Consider the following 26,523-nt stretch of genomic DNA (forward strand, 5'->3'; position numbering starts at 1 on the left):
TGTGTTTATATAGCCTGTTGTTGGTCTGAGGTAAAAAGGGGATAATGGGGCTGGTTAGCAGAGTTTAATGCGCAGTCTTTCCTTCACGGAATGCTGCTAAAAACAATAGCTTTCTCACCCTCCTGGTGGAGGCAGTACGTGAGTTGCTTCTCTCCCGGGGGCCCAAATAGGAAGAAAATGGCCGAACTCGGTGAGTGAGCAAAATAGAATTTATTAGGTACAGAAAACAAAGTCAAAATAACACTCACGGTACAGCTTTAAAACAGCCCAGCATCAGCCTGATCGTCCGGTGATATTCCTCTCACCAGTACAGCTCCCGTGGTCGCGTCCGACGGCGGGACCGGAAGAGGAGGTCTTACCGGATGTCAGCAGGCTGGCTGGGTCCTTCAATCAATGGGCTCCGGCAGGGAACAACTAGTTTCGCAATAATGCTTCGTCAGGTTCCTGCCAGATGCCCTGTGTCTTCCCTCTTTATAGGCAAATACCTAATTGATGATTGGATTGGTCATCAATTGGTATTGGTACAATTAAATAATAAAATGTAAAAACGACCTTTATTGAGTGTTGGGTGTTGGACTAATGCCCAATAATATGAAAGACCAATAATGCTAAACTCTAAATACATACATAAATATGTTACAAGTAGTGACAATGTTATACACAGTAGATAATCATGCACACATGATCTCTATCAGTTCTATGAGACCTTCCCTCGCTCGAGGTGTAGGCAATTAGTAATTTGTGCAATCTACAGACATCTTTAAACAAATCTCTTAAAATTGGTAGCAGGTGCAGCACAATAACTTGTGAAGTAAACCTCTAAGTAATTCCTTCAGCAAATTAATTTCATACCTAAAGTGGCCCTTGCACTTAGAACTTCTGTGATGTGTGACATTTAAACTAAATGCAAAAAAGCTTATGCTCAGATGGATGGATTTTGAGTGATATATAAAAAATATAAAATAATAAAATAAGAATATAAAAATGTATTGTAAATAAAAATATTGTATAGATGAATATATGTGTAGTTGGGGCTACCATATGGTATCGCTTATATGTTTAGACTATTTGTCCTGAAAAATATATATATATATATGGTGTATTACCCAGGTTTAGGTGATATATGTTAAAAAGTATCCCTGTGTGTGTCGTGACTCCCCCTTTAGTTTGGAGAATGTCAATGGTGACTGGAATAGAATTGGAAAAGAATTATTCCTACAAATGTGATAGTTCAGTAATTCAAACATAATGATCAGTAATTTAAAGATGTATAGAACTTGGATATATTTTCAATATGATTCATTGGGGATTTGACCCCACGATCATATTAGGCCTTAACTTAAAAGCAGAGTGATAAGTTGGCTGTGCTATACAGAGGCAGATGGACTTCATGTACTTGTTTGCACATATGCGAACAGAGAGAGTACAGAATTCTGCAATGAGAATAACAAATGTGGGTAAAGAGTATTGTTGTGTTACCCAGGCTTAGGTGAAATGTTAAAAAGTATTAAAAAGTATCCTTGTATATGTCTTGCCTCCCCCTTGTTGGTAGTTTTAGGGAATGTTGGTGGTGTCTGGAATTGGATTTGGGATAAAAGATATAAAAAAAATATAAAAAAAAATATAAAAAAAAAAAAAAAAAATCTTTTTATAATGTTAGTTCTAAATAATAGTATAATAGTAATAGTAATTAAAAATGATGCTCAATAATTGAGAAATGTGGGGTACTTGAATTCTTAGTGTGTGTTTCTAGTATTTCATTGGGGATTTGACCCCACGATCATATTGGCCCTTACTCAAAAGCAGTGTGATAAGTTAACTGTGCTACGCAGAGGCAGATAGATTTCATATACTCGTTGGTGCATATGTGAACATAGAGAACGTAAACATAGAGATAATGTAATTGTGTACGGTTAAGCGAATGTAAGTGAATCATCCAATTGCGAAGTTACTGGTTCCAAATTCGGGAGGGGGAATGGGAGAAAGAAGAGAAGAAAAGGAGAGAAGAAGAGAAACGTGATTAGTGTGTTAAATATACATGTTTCATTCTAGAAAAGCCCCAATGTCGATGTCAATGTTAAGTCCTTGGGGTGCTAGCGTCTTTAGTTTATAAATCCATAGTGTCTCCTTTCTTGCTAGTTTTGTAAGTCTATCTCCCCCTCTCCAAAGGGGGGGAATCTGTTCTATGGCTCTATATGTCAAGCCCGAGGGGTCCCCCTGATGCTGTAGTGAAAAATGTTTTGACACGCTGTGGGTCATAACCTGTCGTCGGATGTTACCAATATGTTCCAATATACGAACCCTCAGTGGTCGGCTGGTACGGCCGACATACTGTAGTCCACAGGGGCAGCTTAGTAAATAGACCACGTAGTCACTCTTGCAATTGATAAAGTGCTTGGTTTTAAATTGTTCGCCCGTTACATGGGATGAAAAGTCTATTTTGTCGTTTGACCCTTGTTTGCAAGCTTTGCAAGTACTGCACTTATAAAAACCTTTGGCTGTTGATAGCCAATTCTCGTCCCTTTTGGAGTTATCAGTTCTAAATAGGCTGGGTGCTAATTTATTCTTTATATTATCTGCTTTTTTAAAGATGACCTTGGGTCTTTCTGGGAGGTAGTTTCTAAGGGTGTCATCTCCTTGTAGAAGGTGCCAGTGTTTATTAAGAATTTGTTGTATTTTGCCTGAATCCTGGCTGTACTGAGTTAAAAATGCGACGTTAAAATTTTCTGTCGGTTGTTTTTGTGTTGTTTTTAGGATATCTCGTCGTTGTAGGAGACCTGTCTTCTTAATGGATTCATCTAGTGAGTTTTTGTTGAATCCTTTGTTAATAAACCGATTTTTTAAAATGTCTGCTTGTTCTTTAAAAGTGTTACCGTCGCTGCAATTCCGCCTGATACGGCGGAATTGGCCTGGGGGTATGTTAGATAGCCACTTTTTGTGGTGGCAGCTTGTTCTCAGTAGGTAGTTGTTGCAGTCTACTTTCTTGAAAAATGTTTTGGTTTTGAGAGAACTGTTCTCGACATAGATGGTTAGATCTAAAAAATCTACAGAGATGGGGTTTGTGCAGGCCGTGAATTTTAGATTGATTTCGTTGTCATTGATATATTCTAAGAACCGTTTTAGATCCTCCTCGCTACCTTTCCAGATGAAGAAGATATCATCTATATATCTCCGCCAAAGCGCCAGATCTGCGCTAAATTTAGCGCAGATCTGGCGCTTTGGCGGAGATATATAGATGATATCTTCTTCATCTGGAAAGGTAGCGAGGAGGATCTAAAACGGTTCTTAGAATATATCAATGACAACGAAATCAATCTAAAATTCACGGCCTGCACAAACCCCATCTCTGTAGATTTTTTAGATCTAACCATCTATGTCGAGAACAGTTCTCTCAAAACCAAAACATTTTTCAAGAAAGTAGACTGCAACAACTACCTACTGAGAACAAGCTGCCACCACAAAAAGTGGCTATCTAACATACCCCCAGGCCAATTCCGCCGTATCAGGCGGAATTGCAGCGACGGTAACACTTTTAAAGAACAAGCAGACATTTTAAAAAATCGGTTTATTAACAAAGGATTCAACAAAAACTCACTAGATGAATCCATTAAGAAGACAGGTCTCCTACAACGACGAGATATCCTAAAAACAACACAAAAACAACCGACAGAAAATTTTAACGTCGCATTTTTAACTCAGTACAGCCAGGATTCAGGCAAAATACAACAAATTCTTAATAAACACTGGCACCTTCTACAAGGAGATGACACCCTTAGAAACTACCTCCCAGAAAGACCCAAGGTCATCTTTAAAAAAGCAGATAATATAAAGAATAAATTAGCACCCAGCCTATTTAGAACTGATAACTCCAAAAGGGACGAGAATTGGCTATCAACAGCCAAAGGTTTTTATAAGTGCAGTACTTGCAAAGCTTGCAAACAAGGGTCAAACGACAAAATAGACTTTTCATCCCATGTAACGGGCGAACAATTTAAAACCAAGCACTTTATCAATTGCAAGAGTGACTACGTGGTCTATTTACTAAGCTGCCCCTGTGGACTACAGTATGTCGGCCGTACCAGCCGACCACTGAGGGTTCGTATATTGGAACATATTGGTAACATCCGACGACAGGTTATGACCCACAGCGTGTCAAAACATTTTTCACTACAGCATCAGGGGGACCCCTCGGGCTTGACATATAGAGCCATAGAACAGATTCCCCCCCTTTGGAGAGGGGGAGATAGACTTACAAAACTAGCAAGAAAGGAGACACTATGGATTTATAAACTAAAGACGCTAGCACCCCAAGGACTTAACATTGACATCGACATTGGGGCTTTTCTAGAATGAAACATGTATATTTAACACACTAATCACGTTTCTCTTCTTCTCTCCTTTTCTTCTCTTCTTTCTCCCATTCCCCCTCCCGAATTTGGAACCAGTAACTTCGCAATTGGATGATTCACTTACATTCGCTTAACCGTACACAATTACATTATCTCTATGTTTACGTTCTCTATGTTCACATATGCACCAACGAGTATATGAAATCTATCTGCCTCTGCGTAGCACAGTTAACTTATCACACTGCTTTTGAGTAAGGGCCAATATGATCGTGGGGTCAAATCCCCAATGAAATACTAGAAACACACACTAAGAATTCAAGTACCCCACATTTCTCAATTATTGAGCATCATTTTTAATTACTATTACTATTATACTATTATTTAGAACTAACATTATAAAAAGATTTTTTTTTTTTTTTTTATATTTTTTTTTATATTTTTTTTATATCTTTTATCCCAAATCCAATTCCAGACACCACCAACATTCCCTAAAACTACCAACAAGGGGGAGGCAAGACATATACAAGGATACTTTTTAATACTTTTTAACATTTCACCTAAGCCTGGGTAACACAACAATACTCTTTACCCACATTTGTTATTCTCATTGCAGAATTCTGTACTCTCTCTGTTCGCATATGTGCAAACAAGTACATGAAGTCCATCTGCCTCTGTATAGCACAGCCAACTTATCACTCTGCTTTTAAGTTAAGGCCTAATATGATCGTGGGGTCAAATCCCCAATGAATCATATTGAAAATATATCCAAGTTCTATACATCTTTAAATTACTGATCATTATGTTTGAATTACTGAACTATCACATTTGTAGGAATAATTCTTTTCCAATTCTATTCCAGTCACCATTGACATTCTCCAAACTAAAGGGGGAGTCACGACACACACAGGGATACTTTTTAACATATATCACCTAAACCTGGGTAATACACCATATATATATATATATTTTTCAGGACAAATAGTCTAAACATATAAGCGATACCATATGGTAGCCCCAACTACACATATATTCATCTATACAATATTTTTATTTACAATACATTTTTATATTCTTATTTTATTATTTTATATTTTTTATATATCACTCAAAATCCATCCATCTGAGCATAAGCTTTTTTGCATTTAGTTTAAATGTCACACATCACAGAAGTTCTAAGTGCAAGGGCCACTTTAGGTATGAAATTAATTTGCTGAAGGAATTACTTAGAGGTTTACTTCACAAGTTATTGTGCTGCACCTGCTACCAATTTTAAGAGATTTGTTTAAAGATGTCTGTAGATTGCACAAATTACTAATTGCCTACACCTCGAGCGAGGGAAGGTCTCATAGAACTGATAGAGATCATGTGTGCATGATTATCTACTGTGTATAACATTGTCACTACTTGTAACATATTTATGTATGTATTTAGAGTTTAGCATTATTGGTCTTTCATATTATTGGGCATTAGTCCAACACCCAACACTCAATAAAGGTCGTTTTTACATTTTATTATTTAATTGTACCAATACCAATTGATGACCAATCCAATCATCAATTAGGTATTTGCCTATAAAGAGGGAAGACACAGGGCATCTGGCAGGAACCTGACGAAGCATTATTGCGAAACTAGTTGTTCCCTGCCGGAGCCCATTGATTGAAGGACCCAGCCAGCCTGCTGACATCCGGTAAGACCTCCTCTTCCGGTCCCGCCGTCGGACGCGACCACGGGAGCTGTACTGGTGAGAGGAATATCACCGGACGATCAGGCTGATGCTGGGCTGTTTTAAAGCTGTACCGTGAGTGTTATTTTGACTTTGTTTTCTGTACCTAATAAATTCTATTTTGCTCACTCACCGAGTTCGGCCATTTTCTTCCTATTTGGGCCCCCGGGAGAGAAGCAACTCACGTACTGCCTCCACCAGGAGGGTGAGAAAGCTATTGTTTTTAGCAGCATTCCGTGAAGGAAAGACTGCGCATTAAACTCTGCTAACCAGCCCCATTATCCCCTTTTTACCTCAGACCAACAACAGGCTATATAAACACACCCTGTTAGTCATCCACATATAGCACGTATTCTGCTTCTGTTCACAAAAAAACCACACAATTCCATTTAAATTTTATTTAAGGATTTTATTTAAGGATTTTTAAGCTATTTTAGAATATATATTTTTTCATATATTTACTTTTAATTACCAAGGTTCTTTAATTCCAAAGAGTTTTAAGCTATTTTAAAAATATATTTTTCATACATTTTTAATTCCAAAGTTCTTTTGGCTGTATTGTACCGTTCGATTACTAAAACACTAATACCGTGTTCCATATCTTCCTATCCTCTTATCTCTACGTTTGAGCAAAATCCCGTGCGCTGACCAACCCTCCACCTCCACTGCAACTACAAGAAGATTCCGGGCTTTATCTTCTCTACTGGTCCAGCTGCAGAAAACAACAAGGGCAAGTATACACTACCCTTTCTTTGGTTACACACTACCACACAGGCAACATCACAAGCCTATACAAATAGGGAGCGCCCCAACCTCTTTTCTTTTTGTCCCCACGATAGCCAGGGGAGATAGTCTATGCTCCTTTTCTCTCTTGGCCTTCTTTAAAGGGGTTGTGCTCTCTGTCTTTACCTAAATAATATTGGGCTCAATTCCTCACAGCTCTGTGCTTTCTTGAAGTCCCACTTAACAGTACTCCTCAAAAGTCCTCAGGGGGAAGCAACAGAATCTCCCTATGGGCCAGATCTACAGAGGTGCGTTAACTCGGTGCTAATAGTGGCCATTATCAAAATCATTAACGGATGTTAGTTTCCCTGAGGTTAACGCATATCCGTAAAGCTAATTATATGTAAAAACAATGCATTCGATTAAAATAGCATTGCATATGCCAAGTATGCATTAACCATAAGTGGCATCACTTTCATTCAGACACTGCAATATGGGATTTGCAGGGGAAATAGAAAGAAATAGAGCAGAATAAAGGGACATATGCAAATGCAAATAATTGCATATCTAAATTAACATATTTCCAGTATGTTCCTTTTTTACTCAGGTATCTCTCCACGTATTTTATGAAGGTGGCTTGGGGGAGGTACTTGTCTCCTTCTTTCTCCTCTCTCTTCTGTCCAGAACACGTTAGGGTCTGGGTGGGAGTAACACCTTTAGGTATGACCTAACTCAGGGGAGCGCAAATGTTTGAAGCTGCGCCCCCCTGCCTGGCCTCCCCCGGTCTCGTGCCCCCTCTCCTACTTGCCAGCTGCGTCAAATGACGCTCCGGGTCATGTGATGTCACGTGACACGCAGCATCATTTGACGCTGGTGACGTCACATCACATAACCCTGTGGCATCATTTGATGCCACATTGCCATGGAGACGCGTCTGAATGTAAGTGTTACTGTTACAGAGGCCTCATGCGATCCCCGGCATTACATTTAAAGGCCTTGGGGAGGAGCGCGTGACCTCTGAAACCGCCCGCGACCCCCCAGACAAATCTCCCGCTCTCCCTGGAGGGTGCGCGCCCCCAGTTTGCATACCGCTGACCTAGCTAACATCAGCTTAAATCCCTGTGTTAACTATAACAGACTTCTGTAGATATGCATTGTTGGGGTGAACACCTCTTTTGCATATCATTAGCACTAACGGCTGTTATACGTAACACAATGCCTTTTTAACCTGACATTAGTGAGCTTTGAAGATACTGTGACAAAATACTCTTTTTGGCTGAAGGGTTCTTGACTGGGAACCTTAAAACCTACTGTCTTTTAGGGTAAAGCAGTCATAGGACCATCCAGCTCTGATTTAAGTGCTTTATTTTCTTTGTCACTCCAGCAGACAAAATCAAGACAAACAAAAGAATCAAAGTAAATCCTAACTCTATCTGAGCATTAACTAGACAGCAATTCTCTAGCTATCTTTGGGTGGCTTTCCCACTTACCAAACAATAAAACCCAGATATCACAAACCAAACCTGTTGCAACCCAGCACCTGTCTGTAGCATCCAGCTCTCTTAGGGCTGTTATATACTGCATGCGGCCGCGCGTGCCTATGCGAACGCGCGTACCGTGCCGCATGATTTTCGTAAGTATACTGTGTTGAGTGTGTTTGTGTGTATATATGTGTGTGTGTGTTTATGTGTAATTTATTATTTATTTAAAAAAGCATTGGTAAAAATAAAAAAATTATTAGATTTGTGCAGACACACAAATACATACACACATACACACACACATATACATACATACACATGCATACATACATATACACACACACACACACACACACACACACACACACACACACACACACACACACACACACACACACACACATACACATACATTCAGCGCCGTAGCGGCGCAAAAAGATGATTTTCCTCATCTTCGCCGCTGTCTGTCGGCTCCCTTCTCCCTGCCGTGCGCGCGCGCGGCCCTTCTATAGAAAGGCTGACTAACGTCAGCCAACTAAAATTCCGTGCGTGCCCGGCACTATAGAACGTGCCTTAGCTGGATAAGAGGAGATGGGAGAACTGATCCAGCCTGGCCTTTCTTACACTATGTTAATTAAGGACAGGTGATCTGCACCTGGCTGTGCTTGCAGAACCTCCCCTGGACCTTTAACCCTTAGTAGAGAGAAGTATAGTTGGCCAAAGTAGGAGGAATATACCTTCCTTCCACAATTTTACCACCTTTCCTCTCACAATACGTAATGCTTAGCAAAACGTTAACTTAGGTTAACACCTTGTTAGGTCAATAAGGACCGTTGTGGATCTGGGCCTATGAGGTTTGTGTTGATAAATCAAAGTGAATTGTAAATGTGTGTTCAAACACCAGCCGCTGTTTTGCAAATGTATTTTCAAACACCAGTCGCTGTTAATGTTCTTAACATGCAGCTAGGCTGGGGACGTGCTTTGTTTCCTCCATTTCAGGGATGTTCTTGAACTTGTAAATTAAATGGCTGCCTATTAGAAGTGGTGTACTTCAGATGACATAGTGTTGGCAATTACAATTTCTCAATTTCTAGTAGAAAAAAAACCAGAGAACCTGGACATATGGCACAGTTTGCTGCACCTGAACCTTTCACTTAAATAATCCTGCTGCTTGGCCAGAATAGAAGGAAATATTTGCCTGTTTTCGCCTAGCCACTGACTGCATTAGAATTAGGAAGAAAGACTTGTGCAAGTAACTTCAGTCCTTTATGGGAACAGAGGCCAGACATAGCTATAATCCTTTACATTTGCTGAAGACTGTCACACAAATGATTATGAAGCTGTTGTAACCAAGTTTAATACAAACTTTATACCAAAAAGAAATGTGCTTCATAAGAGAGCCTGTTTTTTTTTTTAATATCCACTCTTCAGCCTGAAGAAACTCCAAGTGCTTTATAAAAAAAAAGCCTGTATGATCTAGCAGAGCACTGTGGCTTTGCAGAGAAAAAGGAACAATACTTTAGGGACAGATTAGTGCTAAGACTACTAGATAAAAGACTGTCAAGAAAATGCAGCTAATGGAGGATTTAACTCTTTAAAGCTCAAATCAGAGAGCAGAGGTAGTTAGAAAATAAAGTGGAAGGTGTTACTGAGAAACCCCTAGGTACTTAAAGCAAGAGCAGCTACTGTAGAAAAAGTAAATCTACTGCCATGCGAGGAGAAACAAGTATATCTGCCATCCTAGCAATTCTTCAAAATTAAAATATAGTTCTTTTCAATCTATATACACTAGGTGTGAGAAAATTCATATAACAAGGGCCCACTGTCATGCAAGAAAATATTCACAATGGGACACTTTGTAGTCATGTGCCATACCACGATGTTACAAGAGCTGACCACAGTACAACAGGATCATTTTTTTTGAGGGTTCTATAGAATGCTAAGACAATTAACCAGCAATTAACCAGCATGGAGGGCCAAGCTTTATTTTTGTGGGACAATTGTTGATTTTCAAATTGACTATGCTGCAGATGTGACAGTTATATATCAGGAGATTTACACACTAGAGCAGTGATTTTCAACCGGGCTTCCACGGGTACCCCTTAGTGTTTCCGCGGCCGTCAATGGGGAAGAGCTGGGACAACAATCCCAGCTGTCCAGGCCAGGCGGCACCCCACGCAGCAGTGACCCGGCGGCTCCTCAGCTCAGCAGCAACGCCAGCCATTTGGTAACTGCGATCCATCCTTTCCCTGATACTGTCGGTGCCGGGAGTTGTGTTCAGCTTTGTCTGCAGGAAGAGGGAGCTTTGGATCGGCACAGCACCGCAGGCTCCAAGTAATAAAGGTGTGTGCATGTGTTCTCTCTGCTGCTCTCACTGTAGGGATTTTTCCCACGAGCGCTGGCATCTCCTCCCCAGGGCGACTACCCTATCGCCCAACCTCTCTGCCCCCATCACCACACATACAAATGGGCAAGAGCACTAGTAGCCAAATATGGCTAATAGCGCTTTTGCCCATTTGTTAAAAAAATTGAAATATACAATAAAATAAAATTTACATTACAGTACAACACATGGAACAGTAGGCAATAAAATCATTGATTGTCCCTGTGGTAACATATGCCCTCAAAGGGGACATTGATAAACACATTGCCAACCAAAGGGCATCCTAGAAAAAATACATAATTAAATAAAATACAATACAAGTTTTTCTTACCCTTGCCGGGATGAAGATTCATCCTCCTCCTCATCCAACTGCTGCACCAAAGCTTGACTCATCAAGCAATGATCCTCCTCTTGAAAAACACCATGATGTGCAGAAGCTCACAATCCTCAGTTGCATGCCGAGGAGCCCCCAGTGAGAAGATGTTCTTTCTTTTCTTCTTACTGTTCTTTAACAGGTCCAGCAGATGTTGACCTGCCGTCTTCTTGGGGTCAAATGAAATGTGACATATAAGACCTGTGATGTTACATTTGACTGACAAATGGTACATCAACCAATCTGATAGTGGAGAGGCCATGTGATGGCTTCTCTTTTTTGGGTGAAGTGAAGTCATCTTAAAGGGAGGGAAGCACATGCTACCTGATTGACTACCTGGCTGACTTCCCTCCCTTTAAGGTGATGTCACATCACTCCAAAAAAGGGACGCCATCACATGGTATATACACCAATCCGATTGGTGTATGTACCATTTGTCAGTCAAATGGGACATCACAGGCCTTATTTAAGGCCTGTCACGTCTCATTTGACCCCAAGATGGTGGATCAAAATCTCCTAGACCTGTTAACGAACAGAAGAAAAGAAAGAATATCTACTCACTGGTGATTCCTCTGTATGCAATTGAGGCTCGTAGGCTTCTGCGCATCATGGTGTTCTTAAGTTGAGGATTATTGCTTCATGGGTCGTGTTGTTGGTGCCACAGTTGGATGAGGAGGATGAATCTTCATCCCTGCAAGGGTAAGATACACATTGATTGTATTTTATTTAATTGTATATTTGTTTTAATGTTGCCCATTTATTGGAAATGTGTTTACCAGTGCCCCCTTTTAGGATATAGATAACCACATTAACAATCAATACATTTTTGTCAAATGTTTGTTTTTATTTAATCGTAATGTACTTTATTTTTTTAATGTTTTTTTTAGGTTGCCCATAGATTACCATTGTGGTAATCTGTATCCCAATTGTGGGCATAGTTTACCACAGTGACAATCATTTGGGTTATTGTCTACTGTGCCATTTATTGTACTTTGATGTCAATTTTATTTTATGGTGTATTTATTTAATTTTGTAAACAAATGGGCAAAAGCACTATTAGCCATATTTAGCTTAAAGTGCGTTTGCCCATATGTACAGTATGTGTGGTGATGGGGGCACAGGGGGTGGAGGTTGGGCATATTTACCCTTGGAAAGCTGTTAGACCTCCCAGGTGGGTAGAGAGGGTGGGAGTTAACCCCTTAATTACAATAGAGGTTAATAATAAAAGGTAATTTAAGGGGTTACTGGCCAATATTTATAATTTTTTTATTTTACTGTTTTAGCCCACGGTGTACAAGGAGGATGTGGAAGCTGAAGATGAGGACAGCCTTCATCATGGCAGGGGTAAGTACAACTTTATTTACTATATGCTGGCTAATGTTTTATTTTTAATGGGAAAAAATGCGCTATTATCTGTATAATAGGCCTTTTGCCCATTACTGTGTGTTGTGTGTTGGAGGTTGGTGGTAGAGGAGGAGGGAGGGGAAGAGTTGTTGGGTGGCCATTGCTTGCCAATGTGGTTATCTGTAACCCGTTGAGGGCATAGATTACCACAGTGTCAATCAATGGATTAAATGGCTTGATTTTTTTTAATAGTAATGTATTTTTTATAGTAATGTATTTGAGTGTATTGCACTGTATTGATTATTTGAATGGGCAAAAGTGCTATTAACCATTTTTGGCTAATAGCACTTTTGCCCATTCCTGTGTTCTGTGGGGGTGTTTCTCCAGGGAGGGTGTTTAAGCCTTGCAGGAGGGGTGAACACCTTAATTAACTTAGCAGTTGTAACCATTAAGGTAAGGGAGGGGTTAATCACACCCGGCAGGCCTAAACACCCACCCTAGGGCAACTATGAATGTATTTTTTTGGCCAAGAGTGTGTTTAGGCTTACCGGGTGGGTAGCCGGAGGGGTTTACCCCTTCATTACCTTAGTAGTTGAAGCAACTAAGGTAATGAGGGGGTTAACTCATACCACAACCCTCCCGGTAGGCCTAACAACTCACCCTGGAGCAACTCCAAGTTTCACCCACCTCCTCTACCACCAACAAACTGGGCACTTCTATTTAACCCCTTCGTCAGCCACTAAGGTAATGAAGCTGGCTGTAAATGTATTTTTTATTACACAGGCTTGAAGCAGAGGGTCTCCTAAGATAAAATTAATGTGGGTCAGCTCCGGAGATTCTCGGCTTCAATCATATGTAGTAAGAATACATTTTTCTCCTTCAAATGCACAACACGGATCCAATCTTACCACTCTTCAGGCGGCGAGATCAGAATCTGAGAGTTGCAGCCACAATGTGCATCTCGGAGCTACCTGAATAGCTCGATTTCTCAAAAAAATGCAAGTTTGAGCATTTTTTGATCTACGGTTCGGTTTCTCTGAAGAAGAGAGCTATCGATCAGGAAGAAGCAGTTTTCAAGCAAGTTTGGCATGTTATCGGAGCTCTCTGAATAGCTATACCTATACATGCAAACTCGCTTGAAAAGTGCTCAAAACTGTTGATACAGGTAAGTCACTTATCAAAGCTACCTCAATAGAGCCCTATGATGGCACACTTGCAAAAATCATAGACTTGAGGAATCTGGTCTCTAATTAAACAAAGAAATATTTGTCTTCAGCAAAGATTTAACAGTTCTTGGGACAAAGTATTTTTTCTCAATTGTGCCCTGTCTACCCTATCTTGCACCTTGGGGTGTATCAGTAGGAGGAGTTGGAGTAGTTACATGGTGCACAGAATATAATGAGATGTATCACTGTGAAGGTAGGGGGGTAACCAGGCTCTCAATAAGGATCAAGTCCATGAATGTTTACCCCCTGAGTGTCAAGAGTGTCAGCTCTTGAGCCCAGCAACTGTACATGCATAACTTGTAATTTGCCACAATAAAGATTTTGTGTGTTTTTACCTTTCCAGTGATTCCAGCAAGCAGGGATTGCTAGGGCATTTGTTTCAAGGGGGGGTTTGCGGATACATTTTTGACAGAATGTGCCTAGGTCATTAGGTTCCGGAGTTGTCGGTTCTTCTATAACTGTACGCGAGAATCATGCCTGATTATCGGATACATGTAGGCACATTGTCCCGGCAATGTCTCCCCTTGAAAATGCTTGCGCGAATTGCCGCTAGGGTTCCGCATAGCCCAGAAAGGTAAATGGGGCAAAGATATGCAACGTGTCCCTGTAGCTAGAAAGGGTCCCTAGGTTAAGGGGGATATCCAGTTAATGCCCAGGTAGCTCAGAACCTGTATTGGGGTTCATGGGCACTCCAACCATAAATATAGCGTTGTGAGGGGGCTCTTAGAGTCCAGTCTAAGTCTCTTATATAGTGTGTGGGGAATAAGGGCTCATAAAATTAAAAGTGCATCTTTCTAGTCTTGTCCCCATACCCAGAGACTTAGTATGTATTAAAAGTATATTTTATTAACACAATGTTTAATATTGTAATGTACTGTTGTGCACTGTATATGAGCTTGGACTTTCGGAACCAATGCCCACTTAGACTGTCAGGGTTGCCAAGTTGGTGCCAGTAAGTCTAGTGGACATCAGAGTTCAAAGTAGCCAGATGATGCCAGAACTATGAAAGCCATTTGGGTAGCAGGGAAGGGCTCAAGTACCCACGTTCTTGGATAAATGGTAGTTGTCTCGGCTGCCATTTGTCCTACCAGACCTGGAGGAGCCTGACCTGGCGGGTGGCATCGGAATTGCATCTGAATAGCAAGGGAGGGAGGTGGCAAACTCGCGCATGTCCATTGGCAGATAAAAATTCCCCGCTAACTCGGCTTTCTGTAACGGCTTCGCTCTTTGGCTACTGAGATCAGGTTTGAGATTCTCAGCGCCAGAAGTGCGGACAGGCTTTTCAAAAGTGCTCTTGCGAATAGCAGAGCACCGGCTTCAGAAAAGTCTGCCCGCTTTTTGCGGTCATGGCTGGAATTGCAAGCGGATTTTAGTTCCAGGAGATTGGGACTAACACCCAGTCAAGAAAAAGTCCAAGTTCTCATCAGAGAAGGGAGCAATGGGTGGGGAACCAGAGGATCTTGGGCTAAGTCCCAGTCAGGGGAAAACTCTTATTTAGTGTTCCCTGCATCTAGAACAGTCTAATTTTCGACCCCCAGTAAGTGTGCTATTCATCAGTATTTTGTATGTTTGCCTATTTCTGTGAATAAACTACAATTTATTTCATTATTTTGTTTTGCTCAGTGAATGATCCTGGTAAAAGGTGTACAATAAACCTGGTCTTCTGTGACAATCACACTCTGCCTTTCCCTGTCCTATTCGTTTTGCCTCTTATTTGACTCCCAAAATCCAATATATGTAAAGTGGCATAACTAAAATTCTGCATGACATATAAAAAAATAGTCTTACATATGCCCCAGCTCTACTTCAAAAAACCCCCCATCACAATGTGTCTTAATATGTTGGAGCAACCTCCACAGCAATGCATCTAAATAAATGGTCTGCATGTAACATGAGGTACAGCTCAACACTGTTATAGCGCGATCCGCTATAACGCGGATCTGCTTATAACGCGGTTTGAGCGTGACGCCTGTTTTAAAAGCAAAATTAAATGTATTTTTTTTAAGCTTTATTGCTGACGGATACAAACAATACTCCCATGCACATCACATCCCAACCCCTGCCTGCACATCGCCCCCTTCCAGCCTGCACATCACCCCCACAGCCTTCACATCACATCCCACCCCCTCTTCCTGCACATCAACCCCAACCTGCACATCACCCCCCATGTCCATCACATCCAATCCCCCCTGCCCATCACATCACATCCCCTGCTTGCACTTCACCCCCCCCAGCCTGCACATCCCATCCCCCCTTGCCCATCCCATCCCCCCTTCCTGCACATCAACACACACACACACACACACACAAACACACACACACACACACACACACACACATACACATACACATACGCACACACACACTCTGTGGGAGAGGAGTGAATAGAATTATTCAGATATCAAGAAGGGAAACCTTCTGGATACACCAGCTAAAACATTGTCTCCACAGGGGCTGAATCTGGATTTTGATTTAGGTTCGTTCCTTAAAGAGTAGGGATGACTATGGTGCTATACCCTCCTGCAATTTTCTGTATCTTTCTGCATTTCATATTATAATTGGTCATTTATCATTGAAGTGATCAGTTCAAGAAAGTTAATTACATCCTATTCTGTATCCATTTTTGTTAGATTTCTCTAGTGATGGGACTTAAGATGTTCATCACTCTTTTAGAAATATATTTTTAATCTTTTAAGATGAGTCAGTTATATTTTGTATTGATCTTATTCAATTATATATTTCTAAAATTTGTGTTCATGCAATGGTTTGAACTCCGGGATTATGTCTGATAATTCACTGCTGGTTTGAGCATTGTTGCTATATATTATCTCTTAGTGATTAGAGATTTGATTTGCATCATTTAGCTAACAATAATTGCTGTTAGCTCTTTACTGGCTGTTTGTCAATGGATAGGATGCTTATCTATATCTATTAAGGATCTCTATGCATCATGTAGGTGATATGTATCAGGCATAGACCAAGCAGTGAAGGAGTTAATACAGTTAGGTCCGGAAATAATTGGACACTGATACAAGTTTTGTTATTTCGGCTGTGTACCAAAATAAATTCAAGTTACAGTTAAATAATGAATATGGGCTTAAAGTGCAGTCCATCAGCTTAAATTTGAGGGTATTCACATCCAAATTGGAGAAAGAGTTTACATCTCTTTAATATGTAGCCCCCTCTTTTTCAAGAGACCAAAAGTAGTTGGACAATTGACTTAAAAGCTGTTTCATGGACAGGTGTGGGCTATTCCTTCATTATTTCATCATCAATTAAGCAGGGAAAAGGTCTGGCGTTGATTGCATGTGTGGCATTCGCATTTGGAAGCTGTTGCTGTGAACCCACAACATGCAGTCAAAGGAGCTCTCAATGCAAGTGAAACAGGGCATCCTTAGGCTGCAAAAAAAAAAGAATATCCATCAGAGAGATAGCAGGAACATTAGGAGTGGCTACATCAACAGTTTGGTATATTCTGAGAAAAAACGAACGCACTGTTGAACTCTGCAACAGAAAAAGGCCTGGACGTCCACGGAAGACAACAGTGGTGGATGATCATAGGATCTTTTCCATGGTAAAGAAAAACCCCTTCACAACATCCAGCCAAGTGAAGAACACTCTCCAGGAGGTAGGCATATCATTATCCAAGTCTACCATAAAGAGAAGACGTCACAAGAGCAAATACAGAGGGTTCATCACAAGGTGCAAACCATTCATAAGCCTCAAGAATAGAAATGCCAGATTACACTTTGCCAAACAATATCTAAAAAAGCCAGCCCAGTTCTGGAACAGTATTCTTTGGACAGATGAAACTAAGATCAACCTGTATCAGAATGATGGGAAGAAAAACTATGGAGAAGGCATGCAACGGCTCATGATCCAAAGCATACCACATCATCTGTTAAACACGGTGGAGGCAGTGTGCTAGCATGGGCATGCATGGCTTACAATGGCACTGGGTCACTAGTGTTTATTGATGATGTGACAGATGACAGAAGCAGCCAGATGAATTCTGAAGTGTATAGGGATATATTGTCTGCTCAGATTCAGCCAAATTCAGCGAAGTTAATAGACGGTGCTTAACTTTACAGATAGACAATGTCGCAAAACATACTGCGAAAGCAACCCAGGAGTTTTTTAAGGCAAAGAAGTGGAATATTCTGCAATGGGCAAGTCAATCACCTGATCTCAACCCGATCGAGCATGCATTTCACTTGCTGAAGACAAAACTTAAGGCAGAAAGACCCACGAACAAACAACAACTGAAGACAGCTGCAGTAAAAGCCTGGCAAAGCAGCACAGAGGAGGAAACCCAGCGTTTGGTGATGTCCATGCGTTCCAGACTTCAAGCAGTCATTGCCTGTAAAGGATTCTCGATAAAGTATTAAAAATGAACATTTTATTTATGATTGTGTTCATTTGTCCAATTACATTTGAGCCCCTGAAATAAGGGGACTGTGTATGAAAATGGTTGCAATTCCTAAACATTTCATACGATATTTTTGTTCAACTCCTTGAATTAAAGCTGAAAGTCTGCACTTTTATTGCATCTTGGTTGTTTCATTTCAAATCCATTGTGGTGGCATACAGAGCCAAAATGATGAAAATTGTGTCAGTGTCCAATTATTTCCGGACCTAACTGTATATTCTGATTGAATGGGATGTAACTAGATTGTTGCCGCTACTTTAGGGAGGGGGCCAACTTCATTTGTTTGTAGACCCCTGAGGAAGTGAGACGTCTCTCACGAAACATGTAGGGTGAGGTTTGCTATCTGCTCCGCATTCCTAAGTAGCTTATTTATTGATACCATTTTGCTGTGGGACTCTGTGAAACTCTATGCCAAATGTGCAAGGAAAAATCAAGCGCAAATAATATCACAACAAATCAAAGGTAACACAGATGATATACTATCCTTAATGAGTGCAGCTCCTGACGTAGAATTCAAACCAAATTCAATCAGCAAACGAAGGGGAAACAGGTGCGCAAATCACATCAGGACATGTAAGAGAGAGTAAAAACACCAAATAGTGCAATATTGTCTACTTCAGCAAATTAGCTTCAATGCTGGAAGTTCTATAAAATTTGCACTCACGTGTTTAACGTGAAATCAGAGCGTTGTGGTTATTCAAAGTTACCAACTTATGTCTCCAGACATAGTATAGTACTGTTTTTAATGTTAAAAACACAAAGTATTCCACTTACATAAGTGCCTTTGTTTGAGAGCATTCAGACCACACTGGGTCACAGGGTCAGGCAATTTTGAAAATTAATGCGGGGACACTATTTAAGGGAGGGATACAGAGAGGGATGTTAGATTACCCCTGAGGAAGACTTTACAGTGGAAACACGTGTTGGGTGATATCAGTTACCACTAAAGGAGCCCATGTTGATGACATCTGGAGTGGAGGACAGCTTTAACCAGACCAGTACCTGCTGTGACGGCCGTGGAGCGGATGCTGCTTGCTGTGAATATTTTGTCTGAAACAAAGGCACTTATGTAAGTGGAATACTTTGTGTTTTTAACATTAAAAACAGTACTATACTATTTTGCTTTTTCCCTCTTTTCGTATATGGAATTTCCCCCTCTCTATGTGGATCTGGAGTACCTGTCTGGAGACATAAGTTGGAAACTTTGAATAACCACAACGCTCTGATTTCACGTTAAACACGTGAGTGCAAATTTTATAGAACTTCCAGCATTGAAGCTAATTTGCTGAAGTAGACAAACTCTATGCCAACCCTGGAACTTCTGTATTGGAGTCACAGGGACTGCTGAAGCTTACCAGGAAGTACTGTAATACCAGAGGAGGTTCTACGCGTGAACCCACAGAGGCAAGAGACATCAAAGGGCCCCTTCAACCAGGCTTAAAGGGTTGAAAGGCTTACAAAGAACAAAGGAATTTGTGAGTTTTATTCGATGTGTTTGTTTTAAATGTTGGTTCATTAAATTATGGTATATAGCAGTTCTGTGCTATGTTTTCATTTTTCTTTTCCACATATTATTGCTGAGAATTGTCCATCCGGTAGAGGTGCAATTTTTTCATCTTCAACTCCATTGATGAGTGTTTTCTATTAACTATCATTCACAGTGTAATCTAGGAGTACTATGGTGTAATAATATACATCTTAATTGATTGGGTTACACCTAGATTACTGATCCAGGCTGTAAAGGGTAAACTGCTTGGTGGTGGTGTGTGTATGTTTATGGTCATTTCCATCAACATTTCTGGAATGTTTAGGGTGAAATAGCATCTAGTGTTACCATTTCCACAAAGGTGACAGCATCTTTCAGTGTGTTACTCCTCATTGTTTCTCTACATTTTCATATTTTTCATGCATTGTATTGAGCACGAGTGAAAGTTCCAGTGCCAAGGAGGACTCTATTTGCAAAGAATTGTTAGGCAGCTGATTGACATTTTTCATTGGACATTTAATTAATTTGTCATTAGACCGTGAAGGATTTTGTTATTTATATGTGCACATTATATGTTTGTTGGCACTTATCACCGATTCACACAGTACAACTAGCGCTTTACACTAATTATCACTTCACAGTGGAATTTGTTAGGGCAAATCTTATTTCTATTACAAAATTATTCTGTCTCCCACTTTCAGACTCTAAACAATTGAATCCCAACAGTGAACATTCCAAGCTTCTCGTCATTAATATTTGTGATGTCATGTAGCATGTCACCATCTTCTGAACAGTACTGAAGCAACAGTGCATGTGTTGAAACAGCAAACGCATACTAAAAACACACCTTTAAAAGTGTGATTGAAGTGTTTTGTCAACTAACGGTTTTAGAAAGAGGAATTAAATGTAGCCCTTGATTGGCATGTCTTCAACTAGTCCCCTGTGCAAATAATGAATATGCAATTAAAAACATACAACTGTACGATATCTCATTCATTCTAACAGCGATTAAAAAAGCAGTTTATCACTCGTGTATTCATGTCACTCATACCTGAAATACAGTAAATGGCCAAAGTCACAATGGCAATTAAACACCAGTGAGGATTTCTATAAACAGACAGGGAGCTTGAAAACTCCGGATAATTTACGTTATTAACTATATTTTTCCACACACATGAAAAAGTCAATCAAACAAAAAGGATAAAGGGGCAATTTTTAGTATCATTTATTTTTCCAGAGAAGTGCTTCTAAAAACAAACCACATACCTCCTCTGAAGTAAACATGACAAGCCGTGGAACACTTGAGAGTCCCTTCTCCTTTATCTCAGGACAATAGTTGTACCTGGCTAAATTTACAGCATACATATTGGAAACCGAGCCACCTGTAAAAAAATAAATAGTATGTTACTTCTCCTGTTGATGTGACACATCTCGTCAAAGCTGCTCATCACATCAAAGCTGCAATGGTATTTTCATATTTGACTCGGTTCTTTTCCAATAAATGTGCATTATCGACGCAGCCGTCGTACATTGACATGCTGGTGGTTGCAAGAACATTGACTGTATCTATAAACATTACATTTATTTCATGTTGTTTTCTAGAACATATTGTAAAATGTACCAGGTTTTATGTACAATTGGGCCATTATTAAAATGTGGATAAAAGCAATGGTGTCTCCGTTGCTCTCATGGTCAGAATGAAAGTATGAATATTTTATTGAAGAGTTTAAATGTACAACATTTCGGGGTAAAAGAACTCCACCTGACAAAGGATTTTTAATTTTTTTTTTACCCCAAATCATTGTGAATTAATTATCTGCAATAACATTGTACAGTACATATTGTAACTGAATTCACTCACAGCGTTTCCAGCCTTCACCGAACAGCAACGTCAGTCAATGTGAGTGCCTTTACCCCTCCAGGGTTTGCCCTTATTAAAATATAACAAGGGCAACTGACCTTACAGTATAAAATCAACAATGACCATACTGTAGATACCGTCATATAATTGTGTAATCTGTCCTCATAATAAATGTTGTCACTGTTAAATTTATTCATCATTAGAGATGGGCAGATTTTTCACCAGAATTTGAATCTTCCTCGGAATGGGCAGTTCTTTTTAGCCACAGAATTCCACGGATCGGTCACAAAATGGCATATTGTATTGTGCAAAATCCGTTCTGCGAATTAAAGATTTTACCAATCCGCGAAAATGGATTCCCAATTCGAGTCCCTGAGATAGCGCTTTTGCGTGGTGATGGCGGTTCCTCCTCAATTGGTAAAAGTCTGGAATCCGCAGAATGACTTTGCAGAATGACTTTGCAGTGTTTTAAGACGGAATATCTCCGGAACAGATCCAATGGAGGATTCGGATTATGTCAGATTTTTTAGAGCACAATCCGCAAATGGATTGCATGGAGTGTGCGGATCTAATTTTTTCAAAATCAGTGGCGGAATTCCGTGTATCAGATTCAGACAAGTCCGCCCATCCCTACTCATCATGTGCATTATATCCAAGTAATGTTTTGATGTAATCACATTATTATTCATTCTCAAAGTACCATAACACAAGATATTAATTTATTGAATACATTGTGCCATTTTGCTTCATTTCCATACTGTATGTGTGAAGCTTGTCATTTGGGCTTCTTATATATGGTGCTGAGTAAAAAAGGTTAACGCTAGCTAAGATTTAAATTGACAACAGTGCTCTATTATATTGATGCAAAACTGGATATATCTAATTAAACTCATGTAATGACTGCTGCAAAACTACTCCTCAAATCTCCAAGTGACACATGAGGAGCGAAATAGATGCAAAGCACCTTGATATACTGTCACAATTGTGAGTCAAGAAGGTGCATTTTTGGGGTAATGCGCCAAATGTGCTCAATTTGCAACACTTGATACATGTCCATCAGGGAGATGAAAACAGGTGAAAATGTGTAAAAGTTCACAACTTTTATGGCCATAAGCTTTACTAATATAATACTGTATTAATTATATTGCGTAGACATACTGGACACAATTTTCACAAGCTCAAAACACAGACCCACAGTATTTTACATTTATATGTTTAATTGTGCCAATTCAAGTGCTACTGGGAAAGTGCCCTCAAATATACAACAGTAAACAGAGGCCTCACTGCACAACCAATGTGACAAATTATTGAGTTAATTTCTATATGTTTTTTTTCTCATAAGTATGGGTCATTTAGTTTTGGCTTAAAACATGTCAAGCCTGCAACCAAAGTCGATCTTATCAGCAAGTTCCTACACTATCAATTTTATACTGTGTCCTTTGTATAAAATATTTTGTCATATTGGATGTGCATATGGGGATTCTTTGCTTATTGTTACATAATAACAGCATGTTCTTGTATAGCGCTGCTAGTTTTATGCAGTGCTTTACAGAGACATTTTGCAGGCACAGGTCCCTGCCCTGTGGAGCTTTCAGTCTATGTGTTTGGTGCCTGAGAAAGTGACCTACCCAAGGTCACAAGGAGCCAAAAAGCAGGAATTGAACCAAGCTCCCCTGCTTCAAACTCAGTGCCAGTCAGTTTCTTTACTCACTGAGCCACTTCTTCTACCTGTATATTTGCTGTCTCTTTCCCAGTAGCACTCCAATTGTCAGAATTAAACATATGCATATACAATAATGTGGGTCTGGGTTTGAGCTTGATGATGATGATGATGTATGTCTAATTATAAATTGTTGGGTTGTATCTGGTCCCTCCACTTAGTTTAGGCTCACCCATCCCACCCTAATAAATCAGTAGATCCAAGCACACACATGAAAAAGCAGTAGTCATTGAGAGATTATTTCCCCATGGAGTAAGGTGGTGATAACCTTTGCTGCTGCAATAAGCATGGGAAATATATTTATTTTTTCCTTGTGCTTTTTTTTAAAAGTTTTATGTCTGAAGTTTGCACAAATTATTTCACTGCTGCTTTAAATCAAGGAAGGAAAAGTAGAATTACCTTCCCCACTGGTCAGTATATCTACTTGCGAGATCAAGTCCTGTGCTGATAAGTACTACAGATGTGCTTGAAGTTATTATGCGCCGCCTTGGCATGCCAGCAACATACAGTATCTCTAGTACTGAGGGATATAGCAGCACAAAGCCAGAAGCAGCCATGGAGCCAACCATTTTCTGCCCCAGCTTCTATTCTATTTTCTCTTTAGTTACTGTATATTTTGATGTATTTTTAAATGATCTCTTAAGCACTCTATCTGAAGTTCCATTTGGGTTCACACAAGATATAATATTTATCTCACAGATCTTAAACTATTTTTGCCCATATAGTATTTACTAAGCAGCCTTTTGCCAAAAGACACCTCTCATACTGGAAAACACTGCACAGTCCATTGACTTGACTGCTTAGAATATATGGCCCTATATGTGTACATAAGATAGAAATTAGTTTTAGTAAAATCATTCATTATCCACTTTTTTAACTATTTGCCTGCAGTCATGTCCTTTTGTATGATTCTTTACATTTTCATTCTGTAGACATGTTGAGAACTGCCAAATTGTACTTGATAATCATGTGTCTGTAATTTATTTAGGGCATGTACCAGTAATACCATATTTATAATATTTTTTTATCAGAGAATGTAACAGAATGCTAAAAGTAATTTTGAGAGAAGCTGGAGCTTAGGCAGGCACCTTCCCATGCTTTTTTTTTTATAAAAAAAGAATCAGTTTGATAAAATCTGTGTTGCCTTGTTTGATAGTGAATAGTAAATAGTGATGTACAGTAAACTTACCAGGACTAAATATTCCATCACCTTGGTTCCAGCCTAGAAATTCAATCATTTTCATCAGAACGGCTTCCTCTGTCAGTATAAATACAGGCGATACTTCATAGGTGTAGCTATAATAATGCAACAACAAACACATACTGTAGGAAGAGATACTTGCTAATTGTGTATTTATATGAACATAACAATAACACATTTGTGGTTAAATAGATTTAAAACATGTTAATTCACGATCTATAGTCTGGATATTAAAGAGGGAAAACAAGATGTAATTATGTTGTCAGTAATCTCACCAGGTAAAATAATGTCATGTTATGAAGCTTGAACGAGACATACTCAAAATGTAAGGAAATGTAAGGACAATCCATAAATAGCATAAAGAAACTATCCAGGTCATCATGAAAATTACAGTATGTGCAAGTATGCAAACAAGTAATCTACTGTAAGGTTATAATACAAATGCTAACATACTGTAGTGCTTTTTTTTATTTATTTGTGTTTTTTTTTTTACCAGAGTAATAATATTCCACAAATATTTACCCGTTTCAAGTTAAAAATGTCAACATGCAATTCTAATTCATATATTGGCTAAAATGAAAGCGAATGTGAAGTACCAAATGTACATTTTATTTGCTAGAATGCAACTTACACACTTGGGTTCAATGCTTCTGTAATAAAACGTGCTGCTAAAGAGTAATGATCCATGCCAGCATACAACTGATTGAAAAATCTTGGGTGACCTACAAAGGAGACATAAATATGAGCTGCAGGTAACCTATAAACAGTGGTACTTGTTGACTTCAAGGGGCTGTAAATGGAGGGGCAAAAGTCAGTGAACAGGGCAAAATTTGCCAATTTTGTTCGTTTCTTTTTCTCTCACAGAATTCTGCAATATCACAAAGAATGTTTTGATAAGCATTACAGGTCACGGGTCCTTTATATACTACAAACTGTGCTAAATTCTAATGAAAAGTGGCAACATTCTGGCAAAATGATGAGCAACATGAACATTAACAAACATTTTGCAAAAACACGATACTGAAGAATAAAACGTGAAAAATGTCGGACTCAAATTTGATAACATTCACACATCTCTACCTGTGTAGTGTCTTATAGCGGAAGACTGCTTAGTACTTTAAATATGTCCCTTTGTTTGTTCCAATAGCTATCTAGTGCACTTTAGTAACAGTAATAGACAACCATGCATGCAATACATGCAAATAAATATGATATATATATATTCAATATTATGTATTATTATATTGAGTGAAACAGATATAAGCTAATTTTGAACCAACAAGAATATAAGGATTGATTTTTCAGTCGAGAATATGTTGAGAGATAGAAGTCTATTATACTAAAGTACCAAGTATTGTATTTATATTGAATGTCTTTATTTATATTGCGCCATTAATGTACATAGCGTTTCACAGTAAGTGACTTATAAACACACGTTTATAAATTAAGAGATACCTGTGTAGGAACACAGCTCATCAAAAAGGTCTCATAACACAAATATATGCAGAAATGGAGAAGGCGGCAGACGCCCCCACCCATGACTACATGCTCAAATGGGCAGCTGAATTGAATATGGTTATAGACAGAGAGGACTGGGAAAGTATATGGGAATCTGCCTCAGGAACTTCCATATGTACCACAATTAGGGGAAACATCTATAAAATACTGTTTCACTGGTATCTTACCCCAGTCAGAATAAGACAAATCTACCCTCTGGCCTCCGATCTATTATGGAGAGGCTCCGGACAAAAGGGAGACATGGCCCACATCTGGTGGTCATGCCCAGAAATACAGAAATATTGGTTAACCATACAATCTATAATAAAAGAGGTCACAGACCTCACAATACCCATTGATTCGCTGACCTACTTATTGGCCAGGCCAATAGAGAACATTGACCGCCCAATAAGAAAATTAATCTCCTTCATTCTTACAGCGGCAAGATGTGCGGTGGCCGCCTCATGGAAGAAGGTATCACCCCCCCTCCCAAGCAAACAGTAAAGAAAAGAATCCACAAGGTAATGCTAATGGAAAAACTTTCAGCCTTTCTGAAAAGAACAACAACGTCCTTTTATAAAGTTTGGGAACCATGGCTGACTCAACCAACAGAATAGAAACCCCCATATATAAAAAGGGGCAAACCCAGGTACTAGAAAGAAAGGATGCGAGTCGGGTCTCCGACGGACGGATGAGGAGGTCGAGAACTACACCCCCTTCCCCCCTT

At 39.6% G+C, this 26,523-nt stretch overlaps 1 protein-coding gene across 3 annotated transcripts in view; it reads right to left on the reverse strand.

Moving 5' to 3' along the window:
- Positions 1-26,523, reverse strand: part of GADL1 (glutamate decarboxylase like 1) — a 311,010-nt gene that overhangs the window by 163,825 nt on the left and 120,662 nt on the right. For all 3 annotated transcript variants that reach the window (XM_075587018.1, XM_075587016.1, XM_075587017.1), the window contains exons 4-6: positions 24,931-25,021; positions 24,288-24,394; positions 20,784-20,899 (exon numbers count right to left, since the gene is read on the reverse strand). In XM_075587018.1, coding sequence (XP_075443133.1) covers positions 20,784-20,899; positions 24,288-24,394; positions 24,931-25,021 — 314 coding nt within the window. The remainder of the gene's footprint in view (positions 1-20,783; positions 20,900-24,287; positions 24,395-24,930; positions 25,022-26,523) is intronic.

Source organism: Ascaphus truei, chromosome 2 (assembly GCF_040206685.1).
Source record: "Ascaphus truei isolate aAscTru1 chromosome 2, aAscTru1.hap1, whole genome shotgun sequence".
In the NCBI taxonomy this organism is placed as follows: Eukaryota; Metazoa; Chordata; class Amphibia; order Anura; family Ascaphidae; genus Ascaphus; species Ascaphus truei.